We start from the raw sequence: 20,587 nt of genomic DNA on the forward strand, positions 1-20,587 counted from the left end.
AGAACTCTTAGAACTCAAAACTCTGAACCCACTGAAGAGGGATGGAGAGGACAAAGCATAATCATCACTATTATCTTGCTTTTCCCCAGCTCAGGCTGACCACTTGGGGTATTTTTACAGTCATTATAGTCATTTATTCAATGCAGATTTATTAAGTATGCACTAAAAACCCAGCACTGTTTTAGGTACAAGGAAATAGCAGCGAAGAAAAGAGACCACATTTCTGTCCTCATGGGATTCAGATTATACTCTCTATGCCAGTTAAATCAAGGAGGAGACTTTGCTCCTTCCCTTACTCATCTGGGGGAGGCAGGAACAAAGGAGAATATTGATAGACCTGGAAATAGGGCCGGAGAGTGTCAGAGAAGGAGGCCTTTGGAAAGGTGAAGATGTGGGAACCAGTGGTCATGTTGTAAAAGGATACAACTCCAGCCTCGAAGTCCAGAAAAATCCCCACAACCAGGGGCTGCTCCCTCAGCTGAAGGGAAGTTAGGGGAGAGGTAAGCGCTACATAGCCTTTCTTTTTGCACAATCTGATGGCCCAGAATCCAGACTGAGGCGTCTGCACCATGACAGTGTCCCTCTGCACATTTTCCATACAGACTCCTAAATCCCACCCAGTTCCCTCTCCCACATCCACTTCAAAGTAATGTTTTCCTGAGGTGAAGCCTTCACAGCCCAGGATACAGGGTAAGGCACTAAATCTCCTAGAAGAAGTATCAAGATTCTCCTGGGGGCATCCACGAGTCACTTGTCTCCGATCCTCAGACAGAATTAGTTCGTAATAAGCTGTATCTGGATCCAGAGTCACACTGACTGGGGGAAAAAAAAAGACATGATTTTTGTAGCTGAGAGCACAGTTTATTTTAAATAAAACCAGCCTGCATTCAAATCCAAGCATTGTTTCTTTTTTTATTTTTATTTTTATTGGAGTACAGTTGATTTACAATGTTGTGTAAGTTTCAGGTGTACAGCAAAGTGAATCTGTTGTACATATACATATAACCACTCTTTTTTTTTCACAGCTTACCCTTCCCCCTATAACCACTCTTTTTAAGATTCTTTTCCCATATAGGCCATTACAGAGTATTGAGTAGAGTTCCCTGTGCTATACAGTAGGTCCTTATTAGTTATCTATTTTTTATATAGTAGTGAAAATATGTCAATCCCAATCTCCCAATTTATCCCTCCCCCCACTTGCCCCACTGGTAACCATAAGTTTGTTTTCTATGCCTGTGACTCTATTTCTATTTTGTAAATGGGTTTATTTGTACCATATTTTTAGATTCCACATATAAGCGATATCATATGATATTTGTCTTTCTCTGTCTGACTTACTTCACTCAGTATGACAATCTCTAAGTCTATCCACGTTGCCACAAATGGCATCATTTGGTTCTCTTTTATGGCTGAGTAATATTCCACTGTATATATGTACCACATTGTTTCTTACTAGCTGTTGTGAGCTTAGGCAAATCATTCTCCAAGCCTCAGTTCTGTTAAATATAAAGTGGAAATCATCGTATCTGTCACCAAGCATGGTGGGGAGGATTGAAGGAGCTAATGTATGCTGAGTGCTTAGTAAAATTCCTGGTACATAGTAAGTGCCCTGTAAATGGCAGTAATAATAATGATATCATCATCTTCAACATCATCATCAGCTTAGTCACTCAGAGAAGCCAAGGAGCAGAACTAACCAGAGTTAACATGGTTACTGTCCTCTCCAAAGCCCTTCCTCTCCCTTGTAGGACTTCTAGGAATCATGGAATATTGGAGCAGAAATGAGCCCTTCATCATCTCTGCTTAATTACCATTAACACTGAGGATCAGAGAAGGAAAATGACACAACTAATGTCATAACTTGTTATTGGAAAACCCAAAATTTTACCCAGGCTTCAGGACACACACCTAGTCTCCCGACTTTTAAGTGTAAGCTCTTCTTTCTTGCTTCAGGTAATGCTCTATAGGGATTAGTATAAAGTAACACACCAGAGACCAATATACATGAAAAATATCTGACTAGAGTCAAGTAAGACATAAAAAAGTATGATAAAGTGTGATATTGGCCAGCAATGCAATTTTAAAAATGAAAGGTGGTAATGGGGTGGTCCAGCAAGAGAGTTAGCAAACCACTGTGTTACTGGGTTAAACACTGATCATTTGGGCTGTGGCAATACGGGAAATCAAGTATTAGGAAACACTTCCACTGCTGGATGTTCTCCACTTGCCCCTCCAGATCACTCCCCACCTTTCTCCAGCCTGCTCTGTGTCCAGGAAGGCTAACCCCTATGGACACATCAATCAGGCTCCCTTCCCTCTGAATGCTATTTGGTTAAGCCAATGAGAAGCACTAGAGGAGACCACAGGGCAAAAAGAAATAGAGTTAGAAGTATTTAGTACCCCAAGTCCCTCCCCACTAGCTATGATTTGGAGGGTCTGCATTCCTCTGCCTCTGGTTACAGCTCCCTCCATCTGCTACCGAAGCCTTGGGGAGGTGATGGCTCCCTACATATTCCTAGCTCTGGTTTGCTTCACTGTTCCTTGATGATCACCCAAATCCTCGTCTTTGTAAATAATCCCTTTATTAAACTCTCTTCAGTCAGTCCTTATCATGAGCCTGACTCACAAAAGTTTCAGGCTTCATTAGTATTCCCTGAATGATCCAGGAAAACCAAGCTGAGAAATTAAAATGTTTACAGGTTGGTAATATCACTAGAAATATGGCTGATTCCTGAGCTCTTTGGAAACAAAAGTCATAGACCTTGAAGACAAATGTGTCTACTCTAAGTTTGAATCTCTATACATCAAAAGATAGGATGAAAATGTAAAATGTCATACACATAACAGAAGATGTTGGCTATAATAAGCTCCCATAAATCAATAAGGAAAAGAACCCAAAAGAAAAATTCTTAAAACACAGAAGAAGCCTGAAGGGCTAATGGACTTACTAAAAGAAGCTCAACCTCATTAGTGACATTGGAGAAACTCAAATTAAGTCCACAATTAGGTACCATTTCAAATCCATCAGATGGCCAAAAATTATAAGCAGAGAGTCAGGGAGATGTGAAACAGTGGGATCTCATATGTTGCTGGTAGGGTATAAAGTGATACAATTTCAAGATCTGTAGTATCTAGTAAAATTAAATGTGCATCTCTACACAGCAGCATTTTTAATTCAAGGTATATCCCCAGAGGAAACCATTCACAGGACACAAGAAAGCATGGACAAGAAAGTTCACAGTAGTATTGTGTGTAATAGCAACAAACAAACAAAAACCAACTACACATACCTTCAGTGTCCACTCCACAAGATAATGAATTAAAAAATACATCATTTTCATTTTTTGCCACATTGCAGAGTGATTAAGAGAGTGAGTTCTAGAGAGATACTATCTGAGTTACCACCTGCTGGTTGTAGGAATTTACAACAGTCACATAACCTCTCTGTGTTTTGGTTTCTTTATCTATAAAGTAAAAAATGCTCCCTACAGAGAGGCTTGTGGTGTAAAACAAGATAACACATGTGAAGCTCTTCTCATCTGTCGCAGAAAGAGTGTTCAGTATGTGTGAATCGTTTTTACTGGTGCTGGTGAGAGAGTGCATGTTGCTACATTGGAACAAGTAATCTAGTAACATGTGTTAAGATTAACAACAATCCCAGCTTTAGGTATACGCCCTACAGGAATGAAAGCACCAGGATATAAGGTTGCATGGACTAGAAAGTTATTGTTGCAAATGTTATAATACCCAAGTGCTGAAAGCAGCCTGAAGCTCCATCAGTAGGAATATGGTTACGTATAGTTATGACGTACTATGGAATATTAGACGGCTTTAAAAAGCAATGGGTGAATAGGAAGAGATGATCTATGTATTAAATGTTTGTAAAAACATAGAGAAAGACCTAGATCTTGTTACCTGCAGAAGGGTAAGAGAAACCTTGAACTTTTTTTTCATATCTCTCTATACTGTTTGAGTGATTACAATTTATTTATATTACTTTTTTAATAAGAAAAGCTTTAATAATGAGGGTTTCAAAAAGAAGAATTATCTAGTTAAAAGATGAGCTCATTTTAGAAACAGATTGACTTGAACCATGTTGTAATGCCTTCTGTGAAAGATAAGAGTAGAAAAATCAACTCAGTTAAATCTGGACATAATTTATATAAAGTCCTTCCTTGCATCTGTACAGGATCAAATACAGAGTTGCTATTTTTTGGTAGTTGTTATTGTTGTTTGTTCTTGTTAACTTGAGGGGAACCTGAATACAGGTTCATAATCCTTATCTGAAACCCCTGGGGCCAAATCAGTTTTGAAATCCAGAATATTTTTGATGTTATAAAGGCAAATAATACAGATACTCTAAATTATGTGCCCACCCCTGGAAGGGTCTAAGGCATTGTCTTTTAATCTAATGCATCAATATTTCTGCAGTAAAACATAAATTCAAACTAAGCGGGATAAATAAAGACTTTAAATAATCTCATATCAGGCAGTTCAGGTTCAGCCACCATGTCACTCAGACACAAGGGTAGCCTTCCGTCATCCTGCCTCTTGGTGTTCATACCTTTATGCAGTTCTTTCCCTTTGAGTGTGGGCAGGACCTGTGAATTGCTTCTGACCAATAGAATATGGCAAAAATGATGGGATGTGACTCCTGTGACTATATTTCATTTTATAAGCCTCCATCTTTTTCTGGCAGACTTGCTCTAGGAACTCTCTCCTGAGCTTACTCTGAAGAAATAATTGGCCATGTTGGGAGGCCCATGTGCAAGCAGCTGATGGCTTGCTTCTAGAAGCTGAGGGCAGCTTCTGGCCAACAGTCAGCAAGAAGCCAGGGCTCTAAGTCCCATAACCATAAAGAAATAAATTCTGCCAACAACCTGAGTAAGCTTGGGAGAGGATTCTTCCCCAGTCTAGCTTCCAGGTAAGAACACAGCCAGGCTAACACCTTAATTGCAGCCTTGTAAGACCCTAAGCAAAGGACCTAACTAAGCTGTGCCCAGCTTTATCTCACAAAACCTGTGAGATAATATATGTGTATTGCTTTAAACCACTAAATTTGTCTACAGCAATAGATAATTAATACAGCCACCAAATCATTTTAGGTTAGGTCCAATTTTGCAGCCAAACAAGTTATGAAAAAATTGTCAGTTTTCAGAACTTTTGGAATCTTGTAGTTGTGGATAAGGGATGGTGGAGATATAGCAAGCATTGGTGAAGAGAATCAAAGGAGCAGGAAGCTCAGGCTTTGGAATTGGTGAAACTTGGTTTTTGTCTTGGTTCTAACATTTACCATCTGTGTTATCTGGGCCAAGGCCCTAAAACATTTGGACCACAGTCATAATACTCACCTACCTTTCTTGCATTGCTCTGAGAATTGACCAAAATATTAACAATAAACACTATGTCCCAGACACTGCTAAGCACTTTACACGTGTTGACATATTTAATTTTCCCGACAACCCAATGAAGTGGGAGTCATTAATATTTTCATTTTTCAGATGGGGAAACTGAGGAGGTTATTTGACTGGAATGACATAGTTGATAAGTGAGAGAGCAGGAATTTGAAGGGTCTTCACAGGTAACCAGTATGCCATGTCCCTGTCTAAGCACTGGAGCAAACTAACAAGGGAGAGGGTGACAGATCAACTGAAAATATCTGAATGACCCCTCTGGCTGTGAGCCTGCCCAGGGATAGGTGGTGAACTTGGCTACCACTTAAGGTCCCTCTGTCCGTAGCATTTAGGGCTTCTTCACCTACCTTGATAGCTCCTTAACATTTTCTTCACATCAAAGTAAAGCTCAGAAACGTTGCACACAGTATGAAGGTCCAAAGAGAGGGCCTCTGGTTGTTCTAGCTTCACAGCCCAACTCCTAGAATAAGCAGAGACCAAGACTTCTTCAGTGGTAAATTCCATTCAGCTCTATATACCCACACCCCTTCCCTCCTGCATTTGTACAGGACTCACCTGCTCAAAGTATCTTTCACATCCTATGGAGAAAGACAAAATGTAAGTGTGGGAGCATCAGCATTTCATGGGACTTGGCATGTGGGGCTGTCCTCTATAAACACTCCTTACAAAGAAGTAAAGAGAGTAACCCTGGCCTTAGATATTGATGGATACCCAGATAGAATGACTTCCATCCCGGCCCCCTGGGATATTCAGCATATCAGAATGTTTATCTGTTATCTTCCTTGCTGTGGTCTGTGGAGAGCTGCAGTGTCTGCAGTCACATCTACCTGTGGGCTGCTTAGGATAGAGGGCCAAGAGCTTTGCCCATGCTCCCTCTGGAAAGACTTGCTTTCAGTGACCTAATTTCCTTCAGAGTGAGCCAACAGTAGAGACCATTCATTGCAAAGGTCCGTAATGGTGAATCCATGCATAGCCCCTGTGACTGGGCCATTAAGATGGTAGCAGCAGGTATCACATGGTGGTGGGACAGTCATGCTACATTCTCAGGCTACAGTGTGACCTCCAGTTCTATTAGTGGGGGAATAGAAAAAACAGCTCCAGTCGTAGTTTGTCTTAATGGGCTGGATCCATTATGCAGCTGAAAGAAGGACCCGAAAGAGCTCTGGAGGGCTCTACAAGCAAATCAGGGAGAAGGTTATCACTCATAACCTTCTTTTGGCTGCCCCACTTTGTTGGCACCCACCAGTCATTTGGAGGAGTATTTCAGGAGACAGTTTGACAGTCAGAGTTTTGTGAACATGGGACAGAGGCAAATGGTAACAAAAGTTATCCCATGGTTCCATTTGGCCAAGGAACCCACCATATCTATATTTTTTCTGATTCACCTAAAGCTGTTCTATAGACCAGTGAAGGCCAACTTGCAAATATTGCTGTGCATCCAAAAGAAACATTACTTTAAATTCCCTACACTAATGTGCCATTTTTGAGTGAAACAGGCAGGCCTTGCCCAGCTTCCCATGCTTCCTCACCATTCTCCTCCTAAAAGCTCAGGAACAGATACCTTCCTTCCCTTCTCCAAGTTCATGGCCTTACCTGCAGCAGATTTTGGGCTGAGCCCTGACATTTATGCTCTAGTTGCAGGATGTAGCTCTCGAGTTCATGGCTCTTCTGTTCAAGATTGGCCTCATTGTCCCTCAGTCTCCTCAGAGTCTGCTCTTTTTCTTTCTCCAGTTTCCATAGGTAAGACTTCTCTTCCTCATGAAGGAAGCTCTGGAGATTCTTAAAGTCAGACTGGATTTTTTGTTTCTGAACTTCTATCTTCTCCTAGAGTCAAGAAAGGTGGAAACAAACAAAATGTCCATTGATGGATGAACTGATAAACAAAATGCAGTGTATAGATATAGTGGAATACTATTCAGCCTTAAAAATGAACGAAATTCTGATACATGCTAAAACACGGATGAATCTTGAAGACATTATGCTAAGTAAAATAAGCCAGAAAAAAAAAGAACAAATATTGTATGATTCCACTTATATGAGGTATCTAGAATAGTCAAATTCATAGAGACAGAAAGTAGAATAGTGGTTACCAGGAGTTACGAGGAAGAAGGAATGGAACTGTGCACATAAAAACAGTTAAAGAGTAAATTTCATTATGCATATTTTAACACGTACGTACACAAAAGAAAGTTTGCTCAGCTACCATAACATTATTTTCCCATGAATCATTCGAGCTGGAAGAACGTCCCAAATTGCCCGCTGCAGAGTCATGCCTGAAAGGCAGGTACTCAGATGTGGGAGAGGTTATCACCTTATTAATATCCTTCTTCAGGCAAGGTGCAGGAGTGCTAGATAATTTAATCATGGGACTAGGGCCAAGGTTAAAAACTTTATCAGTTACAAAGATAAAAATGAGTTTTTATTCAGGATATAAGAAAGTAGCTCTGAGTCTAAGGGAATTTCTTGAAGCAAAAGCTTGTAATGAACATCACCAAGACTGGACTTTAAGACAACCAGGCTATTAGGAGAGTCCATGATTCTCAGTAGCGGGAGGTCTGGGTATCAGGCATTTGTCATAGTTAACTACGAAATAGTCATCCACCAACTCGGGTCCACCTACTCATCCTTATGTATAAGAAACCAAATGGTACACCTTGTCGGACTCAGCTTTCATTTGGGGAGATAAGAATTGCAGTTTCCCTGAGTGCTTTTTCAATTTACGCAGTGTTTTGATGACTGTGATGTTGTGGTAGAGTGTCATTGACAGCGTTTCCATATGTATTAGTTATAATCAAGATCCTCCCCATTGCCCAAGATCCCAGAAATGAGGGAAGCAAGAGTGTCCTCTGAGAGTTCAAGTTTAACAACTGTACACAAAGGATTGGGCAGAGGTTGGAAGGTTGGAAGAAACCTCTGAAAGAGGCAAAATGGCTCACTGGCCTGTGGGATTTGACTGTAAGCCGGTTAATTACATAAATATTTCCATAAAGGAATGCATCTCTGATCACGGGGAGGCTGGTCAGCCATGGAAACAGTCTTTCAGACCCTAGAGGCTACAGTGCCAAGTGTGTAGGTTCTTGGAGCACTCTGGTCCTCCTTATAAATCAGATAGATTTCCTTCTTCAGTCTAATGAGCTTGAGTAATAACGAACCTCAACCTGGAGTGATTCTGTTTTCTTAGTGCTCACAAAGGGTGGTTTCTGAAACTGTAAGGCTGAAAGCCATACCCTGCACTGTGGTACATGTGCCAAAGCAATAAGGTTAATAAGGCCTTCAAATCCAGAAGGTACTTTGAGATATTAAGAACTGAAACCCAGTCAAGAATGGCTCTAGGTAAATGGGCACACCTGTTCTGCTTCTCCTAACTGAGGTTTCGGAATCCTAGCCGGTTACTACTGAAAGGTTGAAGGGGCTGGAGATAAATTCTCATAGATATTAGACAATGAGGGACATAAAAACAAATGTGGTTTCTTCTTTGTGTTTTATCTGTTTGGTCTGGTTTAGTGAGAATAAGCCATCACTATGTTTTGCTCAATCATCCCCTGTACCTAAGCTCTAGGATGGAAACTAGCTTGAGATCAATAAACCCAAACTCTTACATTCCATTCGGTTATTTGCTTTGCCGTGAACACCTTCAGGTTCATACATTCCTCTTCCAGTTGCCTCAATTTTGTCACAGCTTCCTGGAGCTTTTCCTGAAGGAAAAATTGGGTGAATAAAGTCTTTTCAATTCAACGATTCTTCATTGGGCACCTAAGGAGCATCCCAGCCCTCCAAGACTATTAGAATAGCATGACTATTGAATATGTATTGAGTCCTTACACTTTACCAGGAAGCATGCTGAAGGCTGTATAGGCGGTAACATATTTGATTCCCTTGGCAACACTGAGCAGTTAGTAGGATTTTTAACATCATTTCTGTGCCGCAGAAACTGAAGCTTAGAAAGGGGATAAATAACTTGCTCAAGATGCAGTAACTGGTGGGTGGTTGGGCTGTGATCCCAGCTCACCTGCTGACCCTGAGCCTGAGCTATATCCACCACTAACAGTCTTGCCAGGGAAATTCTGCACATAAAACAAGATAATAATCACCTAAAGAGATTTTATGAAGTAATGTGCTGACCCAAACAGAACCAATACCTGAGTGTTTGGCACACATGGAACTGTATGTATTATGGTGAGTCAGGAAGGAAAGACAGACCAAGATGCCAGCTGAAGTTATTAGAAACAGTTAATGGAGGAGCGGAGCTCTGAGACCTTTTGAAGAATGGTATCATGAAGCCCTTTAAAAATGATTTAGTATCCATATCAAGCTTTCAGGTTATTTTTCAAAATAGTTTCTCACATTTTCATGGAAAGCAAGTTTAAGCTAAACCAAATTGCTACTTGTTATCAACACTAAAAGAATTGGCTCTTGGGACTCCCCTGGTGGTCCAGAGGTTAAGAATCTGCCTTGTAATGCAGGGGATGCAGATTTGATCCCTGGTGGGGGAACTAAGGTCCCACATACCACAGGGCAACTAAGCAACTAAGCCTGTGCACTCTAGAGCCTGCATGCTGAAACTAAGACCTGACACAGCCTAATTAATTAGAAAAAATTTTTAATCTTGATTTAAAAAGAAAAAGAATTGGCTCTTGTCCTAAAGCCAATAAGTATACTCAATTCTCACGTGCTCTCAAGCAAGGGCTCTATAGAACTTGTTAGCAAAAGACTGTATTGCCCTCACTACGCGCCAAGTGCTATTCTAAGCTTTACATGTATTAATGTCCCTAAAGCTTATAATAACCTCCTGAGCATGTATGTTGGAGAGGAAGGGAACTACTATTATTCCCACTGATAGTTGGGGAAACCAAGGCATGAAGACATTACATAACTTTGCTCAAAGTCACCCATCTAATAAGTAGCAGAACTAAGATTTCAAACTAAGCAGTCTGACTCTCAAGGCTTAGAACCATCACCCCATGCTGCTCCTTTTACTACTTGGTGGGAAAATAATTCCAATGGGAATATCCCCATTACAGTAATTAGCTGCTCCATGGAGTTTAAGGAAGAGCTGCCATGTGCCGAGTGGTGGTCAGTATTGACGTGTCCTGATGAAGGACCCAGAACCTTAATAGAAGACCACCTCCACGTCATAGGGGAGGGAACAAGGAGCTCACACTGGGGATGACAATTTTCTCAAATCTAGCCAGCGCAGAGAAGGAATAAGGCAGCAGGACCATGCCCCCTCCTTCGTTCCACAATAGCAAAGGTCAGCCTTCCTTTATATGCTCTTAAGTGATAAACAGGAGTGGCCCACAACCTCTCCCTCCATTTCATACTCCATGACCAATCACTTCCAAACCCTTCCACTCATTCCCCTTCCTGAATCTTGCTTGGAACTGCTCCCTTTCCCCCTTCTTATAGGAACAATCTAAATTTTACTCTTTGGTATTCCTTTCATTGTATCGGTACCAGAATGTTCTTTTCAACGTCACCCTGATCCTTCACTGTGCAAATGAAAATCCCCCCGTGGCCAGGACTACTCTGGGCTAGGGCTTAGACTCTGAGCGGATACCAAGTTCTGGGCCCTGACTTCCTTTCCCATGACATCACCTGCCTTCCCTGCACACAGCCTCTGGCCTGGTCACAGCGAGTCAGGTACGCTCTCATGGCTGTGCCTTTGCACGTGTGGGCCCCTCGGTCTGGAATGCCCTCTCTCTTCTCCCTACTTCTATATCTGGCTAATTTGTATGTGTTCTTCAAGAGTCACTTTGGGGACGATTCCTCAGTTACCATTCCACACCCCTTGGTGCTCCTCCCCACCATCCAAATCAGGGGACTCCAGACAGTCTTTTTGCTGGTTTGTCTGCCCTATTAGACTGTAGGATACCTAAAAGGGGGTGTGTCTTCGTCCCCTGTGTTTTCAGACTCTATCCCATGGACTTGCACATTGTGGTTTCTCAAATTACACACACGGTGTGAGGCAATAGAACATGCAGGTGTGCATTGGAACACATGGCATTCTAGAGCAGGGAGGAGTTCATCTGAGCAAGAGTGGATAGGGAGAAGAGTGACCATCAGGCCTTGATTCAGTGAGGGCCCATCATAAACTACTTTTCAGAAGAATGACACGATGAAAACTATATTTCAGGATCCCAATCTTGGGTTTCAGGCTAAATAATCTCAGGTCTTGGGGGGCAACATGAGGCCGGGTACTCGCCAAGGTCCTCTGGCCCACCACTCACCTTGTAACCTTGGCATGCATCTTCCACCAGAGCTGTGGTGTGCCCTTTGTGCTGCAATCCCCGATCACAGCGCCAGCAGATGAGCTGGCCCTCATCTTCACAGAACAGATGGAGCTTCTCTCCATGTTCCTCACATGACATTTCCTGGTCCATCTCCTTGATGGCCTCAATGAGGTTTCCCAGCTGCTTGTTGGGTCGGAGGCTCGCCATTTTAAATGGCGCCCGACACTGGGGACAGGAGAACGTCTCCAGCCATGGTTGCATCTCACAGAAGCTCACTATGCACCAGTGGCAGTAGCTGTGTCCACAGCTGATGCTCACTGGCTCAGTTATCAGTTGCAGACAGATGGAACAGGTGGCTTCCTCCCTCATCTTCTTGGTGATTGGGGTTGAGGCCATGGCTTTCTCTGAAAACCTCTAATATTGGATCTAAAGGCAGATGAAGCAGCCAGAACTTTCCCACAGTGATGGAACTTCACCTTGTCTGAGCCTCTTTCCGATGCACTGGCTGCCACTGGCCTCCACAGGTCACGTGGTCTTCTCTCTAGAGAGAAGAAATAGATTGGAATTTAGAAGACGCATCAAATGTAGCTGTGCTGTGGAATATGGTAGTGACTATTACATGTGGCCACTTTGAATTAATAACAATTAAATAGAATTTAAAATTCTGTTTCTCACACCCACTAGCCACATTTCAGTGCTTAATAGGTGCAGGTGATTGGTGGCTACACGAAAGCCCAGGGAGAGAACACTCCATTATTGTGAAAAGTTTTCTTGGACCAAGCACTGAGAGAGATAGAGAAATAAGGCAGACTTCTTCACCAAAGTTGCAGCAAGAGAGAGAACTCAGTGAGGGACTGTCAAACTCTTTCCTGCTCTAATGAATATTAAGAATACTTAGTACCAGAGTTACTTCTTTGTAACTGATAGTAACACTTACATCCAGGTAACCCAGGTAACTGGGTGGTCTATGAAGGATTTCATTGAGACAATCACATTTGATTCTAATTTTTTGTTGTTTTTTGTTTGTTTGTTTTGGCCACGCCTCTCAGCTAGTGGGATCTTAGTTCCCCGACCAGGGATTGAGCCCGAGCCCTCGGCAGTGAAAGCAAGGAGTCCTAACCACTGGACCGCCAGGAATTCCCTAAATTTGACTCTAATTAAACCCTCACTCCCACCCCACAAAGAACAAAAGACACCAGGTTAATAAAGTCCCCAGTGGAGACCCACCCAGGATGATAATGAAAGTAAAAAAAGACAACCAGAAAAACCAACAAGTTCTTTTTGCCCTCCCTGACCTGAGGAAAAGAGAATTGGAAAGAGAGCTGGGAAGAGAAGGAGTTGGTCTTGGGGTGCAGAGCTCCTGGAGACCTAGGGAGGTGACTATCTTTTCAGGCCAGGACTTGTCTCCCAGGAGAAGTTCAGGGTGACTGGAACACAGGGGGTTGGCAGAACCCAGGATGTGGGGAAGGTGGGGCCTCTGTAGGATCCTGGGTGCTGGACACCTAGTGTCCACCAGCGAGGACCTGACAACCAATAGACAAAGGAGAGGTGACTAGGAACAAAGGACTCGGTCCCTTCACCCACTGCTCCGGTTGCTTCGTGAACCTAGCCCTGTTCCCTGCTTCCCCATTCCTGGGAGTTTGTCAGGGAGGGCAGCAGAGGACGGAGGAAGAGAGCGGCCTTTCCTTTGAACTGACAGTGGCAGAATTAAAAGCAGGGATGCAACTAAAGTTACTGGATAGGCTTTGTCCCTCTCATAACCAGGACGGCTCTCTTGGATCCGTAGAGAATTTCTTCCGGAGACTTCTATCCTTTGGCAGGTTATCTCCCCCAAGAGATACACTAGGCTCCGCTCTGCCAGGGGTGCTTTGCTCCCGGGGACAAGGACCTCCCCCTCCTCTGAGGCCCCAGGGTTCCCGTCCTGGGCCTTCACTCACCTCACATCCTGGATCTTCGGAGATCTGACATGGAGTCTGGCGAAAGAGAAAGCAGACAGGGTGTGAGAGCTATGAAGCACAGTCCTGACCATTTTCAGAGTTCCAGCAGCTGTTATCAGGAAACGAACTCCCTTCTCCGTGCCGCCCACCGCACACACACACACACACACACGCACGCACACGCACACACACACACACACACACACACACGTCTCCTTTCCCTCCACCGAAAAAACCTGGGCCTGGACCCTTCCCACTCTCTTCACCGTGCAGCAGGCACATATGCACTGCTAGCTCCCTCCGTAGCTGCCGGTTCCTGAGATCTGGATGAGGAAGTTAACTCAGACTGGACTAAACTCAGAAGTGAAACTGCTGTGGGAGGTGGCGCCCTGTAGGTCCGGGGAGGAAGCTCGTGAAATTGCCCGTATCTTTTGCACTCAGCTTGTCCTGAAAGGGAGGGGAGACAGTAGGAAAAATATTTTTCTTTTACAGCAATAAAACGAAGGGACAAATTAATAATTCAGTAAACTCTTTTGTGACCCCAGCACAGAGGATCTAAAAGCAGGAAGTCTGCAGAGTTCACAGACTCTGACGTGAGATCTTTCTCCTTTTGCCACCAACCCCCCTTGGGATTTATAAGCCTTTCTGGCCGATGTTATGTTTTACTATTTTTAGTCACTGATTGTATCATAACTGCTCTGAAGGGTGTGGTGAAAAAAGGGGCGGTACAATAATAGGGCTCATTGGTATCAGAGAATTTGCTCAAGCCATTCTCCTATTCTCTTCTGTCCTGATACTGTGTCTCATTTTCCTCCTCGGTATCCCTTCGCAAGATTCAATTACTTATCAATAGTCAGAGTCAGGCACCAAGGACAGCAAACAGGAGTCACTAATGGCCCAGCAGTGAGTGGCCTCAGCTGGGGGCCATGTGAGGCCTGGGGGCCATCACCTGCAATGTGCAGGAAAGACTGTGGGGTCTGGGGTTGAGTAGTTGGTGTCTTAGCTCCAGCCTCTCCAGTTCAAAGTAAGAACAAATATACTGTCCCTACCCAATTTAGAGTTATTATTTAATGGGCAATAAATAAATAAATAAGACCCTGCCACATTTATAGCCTTAGGTGTAAGAGGTATTTATGATAAGTGCACAATAAGTGTTTGCTTAGGAAATAAATATATGCAGTGGCCCAAAGGAGCCAGTAAGGAAGGCTGAGGACACAGGCAGGGGAAGTTAAATTTGGCTTCTGAGAGCTGCCTGGGGTAAACTCTGGGCCCCTGGCCTGGCTGGTCAGCTGCTGACCCTGAAAGCTCATGGAAGCCTGTGCTCAGGGCAATGGACCCACAGATGGATACTGGGGGGAGTTGGGTGCAGCCACAGTCCTGCTGGTCCAGCAGCTCAGTCTGGAGGCAAAATTGTGAAACAGGTTCCTCTCTTCCCACCAAAACAGGAGTCTCTCTTCAGCACTGCATCCTCCTGGGTGCCCACAGAGCCTTCTGCCATTTTGCCACCAGGTGACTGAATCATCGTGCTCAGGCATGTCCTGTGGTAGCAGGCCCTGCACACAGTACAGGACAGATCTACTCCTGAGGCAACCGGCACACAGACAGAAGAGAAAGAATGAGCCCCTGTATCCCTGATCCAATGATGACTCCTTACAGATTCCCACGACTTTCATTGTTGTGGCTGTGACTCTGGATGTAGGCACAGCTCACCCCAAATTTGTCCTGTCAAAGGATCAGGAAAAGGAAGCTAGTGAATGCCCCAAAGAAAACAGACTGCCACTACAGGCAACGAAAGCAAGACAAAAGCATCAACCTCATGTGGGGACTGTCTTGTGACAGCTGCCCCATCTTGCACCTCTTTCTTGTTGCATGAAGGAGGGACTGGTTCACACAGAGAGCTGAAGGTCTTAAAGGGGAGAGGGATGCAGATGAGGCTTCAGAGATTTGTTCTCCAAAGTTGAGCCTAGGGAGAGACCAATCGGAGCTGCCCCATGGGGGATGCATCCCCTCCAGTAAGTAAGGCTGGGCTTGACCCTATGAGTCTGGGCTGTAGGAAGCTGAAGACCCAGAATGGGGAGTGGGTCACTGGAGTCTCCTTAAAAAGGCCTGGACTCTGGCTGTTCCTTCGGTGGGGAACAGTCATCCCTTAGATATCCCTAGGGTGCCTTCCCTCAACTCCTTCAGGTGTCTCTTCTCAGTCAGGCTTACTCTGACCACCTAGTTTACAGTTGCACCCCTCCCCCACTCCCAAGCCCTCTAACAGTGCTCTCTTTTGTTCCCATGGCACTTATTACTGAATATTTTATTTATGTATCTTGCTTATTGTCTGCCTCTTGCATGAGGATGCAAATTCCACAGCGGTAGAGAGTTTTGTCTGTGTTTTTAATTGATGAATCTCAAGTGTCTAGAGTGGTTCCAGGCATAGTGGTATGTGTTAAACAAGAGAGTAACTTTCTATGCTGCACTAAACACACATCATAGGAGGTGTGCACACATGTGTGTAATGTATGTAGTGTGGCGTGGGTGATATGTGAAATGTGTGATGGTTTGTGCTATATGTAGTCTGTGATTTATGCTTGCATGAGTGTGATTTGTGTGATACGGTATCTGGTACGCGTGTGTATGTGTGTGTGTATAGTGTATGTTGTGGGGTGTGTGGTGGTGTGTGCTAGGTGTGGACTGTGATACATGGTTTGTGTTTGTGTGATATGTGTGATGGGGTATGTCTGTGGAGTGTGAGCAGTGTGTGTATGTACATGTTGGAGGTGGTAGGCAAGTTAACATGGCAAATACTGCCAGAAAATACCAGAATCCATGATGGCTACTGGTTTTCTAGAGAGCTGTTTCTCTCTCCTGTAGGATATATTAATGATTTGAACTGGAAGAAAATGAAAATGAAAGAGAAGACCTAGGCTTCTGAGAAAGAGAGCTTAGCAGAGGTTTGATAAGAGCACACTGCAAAAGTGATCTTGAGGACAAATTTTTCAGATGAGCAAAGGGGAGAGAGGAAGCAACACCCAGAGGTAAGAAGAGAGGACACAGGATTATAGGTTTAAAAAAAAAGCCTGAGAGAAGACTTATCTGAGCTATTCAGAATGATGAGCATAACAAAGACTTCTCCAAAGAAGTCTTAGCATCCTTTGCAAATAGTTTGTACCTATATCTCTCATGATATAGATGACTGTTTCACTGAAGCCTGCTGTGAGGTGAGCTGGGACTTAAAGAGGAGCATTTTCCTTGGCTGGCCCTAGGAAGAGCTGGTAATAGCACACCTAACAAGAAAAGGATGTGTGCTCTTACCATTTCTATTCAACATTGTACTGAAGGTTCAAGGAAATAAAAGACATCCAGATTTAAAAGGAAGAAGACAAATACTCTATTTGCCAATAACATAATTTTGTATACAGAAAATCTTAAGGAATCCGTATACAAAAAATATAGATCCAATAAATGAGTTCAGCAAGGTTGCAGGATACAAGATCAATATATAAAATTTCATTGTATGTCTAGATACTAGCAATGAACAATCTGAAAATAAAATTAAGGAAATAATCATTTATAATAGCATCAAAAGTAACAAAATACTTAGGAAAATTAACAGAAGCAAAACAAAATTGTACACTGAAGCTTGTAAAACATCACTGAAAGAAATTAAACTGACCTAAATAAATAGACATTGCATGTTCATGGATTAAAAGCCTTCATATTGTTAATTAGCAGTACTTCCCAAGTTGTTCTACAGACTCAGTGCATGCCTATCAAAATTCCAGCTGGCGTTTTTTTTTAGACATTGGCAAGCTTATCCTAAAATTCATCTGGAAATGCAAGAGGCCCACAATAACCAAAACAATCTTTAAAAAAGATCAGAGTTGCAGGACTCGCAGTTTGCAATTTCAAAACTTACTATAACACTACAATAATCAAGATATGTGTTACTATCATAAGGATAAACCTATAGAGCAATAAGATTTAGTATAGAGTCTAGAAATAAACCCATACATTTATGGTCAATTAATTTTAACAAGAGTGCCAAAACAGTTCAATGTACAAAGAATAATCTTATTACCAAACAATAGTGGGACAACTGGATAATCCATATGCAAAAGAATGAATTTGGAGCCCTACCTCACACCATATACAAAAATTAACTCAAAATGAAACAAAGATCTAAATGTAAGCACTAAAACTCCATAAAACCCTGAGAAGAAAACTTTGGGGCAAATCTTTGTAATCTTAGCTTAGCAATGGTTTTTTGGATGACATCAAAAACACAAGCAATAAAAGAAAAAAACAGGTGAGTTGGAGAGCATCAAAATTAAAGACTTTTGAGCTTCATAGGACTCCATTAAGAAAATGAGATGACAGCCCACAGAATGGGAGAAAATTTTGTGAATTATATATCTGACAAGGAACTTGTATCTAGAATGGTAACTTGTATATAAAAAGTTCCTACAACCCAATAACAAAAAGATAAATAACCCAACTTAAAAATGGGCAAAGGGTCTAAGTATACATTATTCCAAAGAAGACATACAAGTACCCAATAAGCACCTGAAAAGATAGTCAACAACATTAGTCATTATGTAAATGTAAAACAAAACCACGAGATACCACTTCACATCCTCTAGGATAGCTATAATAATAATTTTAAAAACCCAGACAATAACAAGTGGGGAAATTGGAACCCCATACATTGCTTGTAGGGATGTAAAATGGTGCAGTGTTTATGGAAAACTGTTTGGTAGTTCTCTAAAAAGTTAAACATAGAGTTACCATGTAATCCAGCAATTCTACTTCTATGTAAATACCTAAGAGAATTGAAAACATACTCATGTAGAAACTTGTACATGATTGTTTATAGTAGCATTATTCACAGTACCCCCAGGGTGGAAACAACCCAAATGTCCATCTACTGATCAATAGACACATACAATATGTTAAATCCATAGAGTGGAATATTATTCAGCCATAAAAAAGAATGAAGTACTGATATATGTTCCAACACTGATGGACCTTGAAAACATACTAAATGAAAGAAGCCAGACACAAAAATAACACATATTGTATGATTCTTTTTATATTACATGTCTAAGATAGGCAAACTCATAGAGACAGAAGGTAGGTTAGTAGTTGCCAGGGGCTGAGAGGAGGTAATGGGGAATTGCTACTTAAGGATATAGGGCTTCTTGTTGAAGATCTTGAAATATTCTGGAATTTAGATAGTGACAATGATTGTACAACTTTGTGAATACACTATAACCACTGAATTGTACACTTTAAAAAGGTGTGTTTTATGGTATATGAAATATATCTTGATAAAAATTTAATATTGAAAAAAACAGATATGCAAACAAGAAGGAAAATATATCCTAGGAAAAGAGAGGAATCAATCAATCAAAATTCACCCAGAACTGACACAGGTGTTGGGATTAGCAGATAAAGACATTTAGAATGTTTTTATAACTGCATTCCATATGTTCAAAAAGTTAAATAGAGACCTGAAAGATTTTTAAAAGACACAAATTAAACTTCTAGAGGTGGAAACTATGGCATATGAGATAAAAAGTACTCTGGATGGGATTAATGACAGATTAGACTTTGCAAAAGAAACAATTAGTGAACTAGAAGGCATAGCAATAGAAACTATATAAAATGAAATGCAGAGAGAAAAGAGAATAAAAATAAAAAGTGACTACGGCACCAATGAGCTGTGGAAAAGCTTGAAGTCTCAAATATATATGTACTTGCTGTCCCTAAAGGAGAGGAAAAATTGGAAGAAGGGATAAAAAAGAATATATGAAAAAATAATGGCTGAATTTTTTTGAAATTTGGTGAAAACTATAAACCTACTAATCCATGAATCTCAATGAACCATAAGCATGAGAAACAGGAACAAAGCTAAACCAATACATAACATAACCAAATTACTCAAAATCAATGATAAAGAGAAGATTCTTAAAAGTAGCTAAGAACAAAAGTCATATTATGTATAGAGGAACAAACATAGATCACAGATTTCTCATTGGAAACAATGCAAGCAAGAATACAGTGGAGTAAAATCTGTAAAGTAATGGAAGGCCTAGAATATTTTACCTAGCAAAAATATTTTTCAGAAATGAAAGTGAAATAAGGGCTATTTCAGATACATGAAAGATAAAGGAATTCGTCTAGTCACATGTAGGAATTGAATGATGTTCCTTACACCATAGGTGTAAGTTTTCTGTTTTATTTTTAAAATCACCTATACAATTAAATATTTTGTTAATGGATAATTTTGTTTTTTAAAATTGACTCAGCCCTTAGATGAAATATTGTAAAATATTTTTTCTTTATCTGACCAAAAGCAATAAACACCTAATCAGCAGATTAGAACTACGAGAAATATTAAAGGAAGTTCTTTAGACAGAAGATACCAAATTGAAATACCAATCTGCACAAAAGAATAAAGAGTACCAGCAATTGTGGCTTCATGGGAAAATAGATTTTAAGAGTTTAATGTTATTTAAATCTCTGTAAAAAGTGGTTGACTGTTTTAGCAAAAATAGTAACAATGTAATGTGGGATTTATAAGATGTAAAAGTAAAATGCAAGGTAACACCAGCACAAAAGTAAGAAAGAGAAATGGAGTAACAATTTTAAGGTTCTTATTCTATATAAGTGTTATATCACCTGAAAATGGACTGTGATAAATTAATGATGTACCCTATAAAGTCTAAAGTAACCACTGAAATTACAAAACAAAGAATTATGGCTAATAAGCCACAAAAAGAAATAAAATAGAATCAAAAAATATTCATGTTGTTCAATAGAAGAGAATACTGAGGGAAAAGGGAACAAAGAATAGATGGAACAAATGAAAAAGTAATAATAAGGTGACAGACTTAAATCTACACATATCAATAATCACATTAAAAAAAATAAATTTATTTATTTATTTTTGGCTGCATTGGGTCTTTGTTGCTGCAAGTGGGCTTGTCTCTGGTTGCCGTGTGCGGGCTTCTCATTG

The 20,587-nt window shown here is 41.4% G+C and overlaps 1 protein-coding gene across 1 annotated transcript; it reads right to left on the reverse strand.

The window, feature by feature from the left end:
* Positions 1-52: 52 nt before the first annotated feature.
* TRIM38 (tripartite motif containing 38) lies at positions 53-12,040 on the reverse strand (the record flags this gene model as incomplete). Its single annotated transcript, XM_079712038.1, has 6 exons — positions 53-816; positions 5,762-5,874; positions 5,970-5,992; positions 7,008-7,238; positions 9,014-9,109; positions 11,642-12,040. 6 exons carry the CDS (start codon positions 12,038-12,040, stop codon positions 293-295), a joined length of 1,386 nt encoding a protein of 461 aa, XP_079568164.1. The 3' UTR covers positions 53-292.
* Between the last annotated feature and the right edge of the window lie 8,547 nt (positions 12,041-20,587).

This window comes from Hyperoodon ampullatus (genome assembly GCF_949752795.1).
Source record: "Hyperoodon ampullatus genome assembly, chromosome: 10".
NCBI classification, from domain to species: domain Eukaryota; kingdom Metazoa; phylum Chordata; class Mammalia; order Artiodactyla; family Ziphiidae; genus Hyperoodon; species Hyperoodon ampullatus.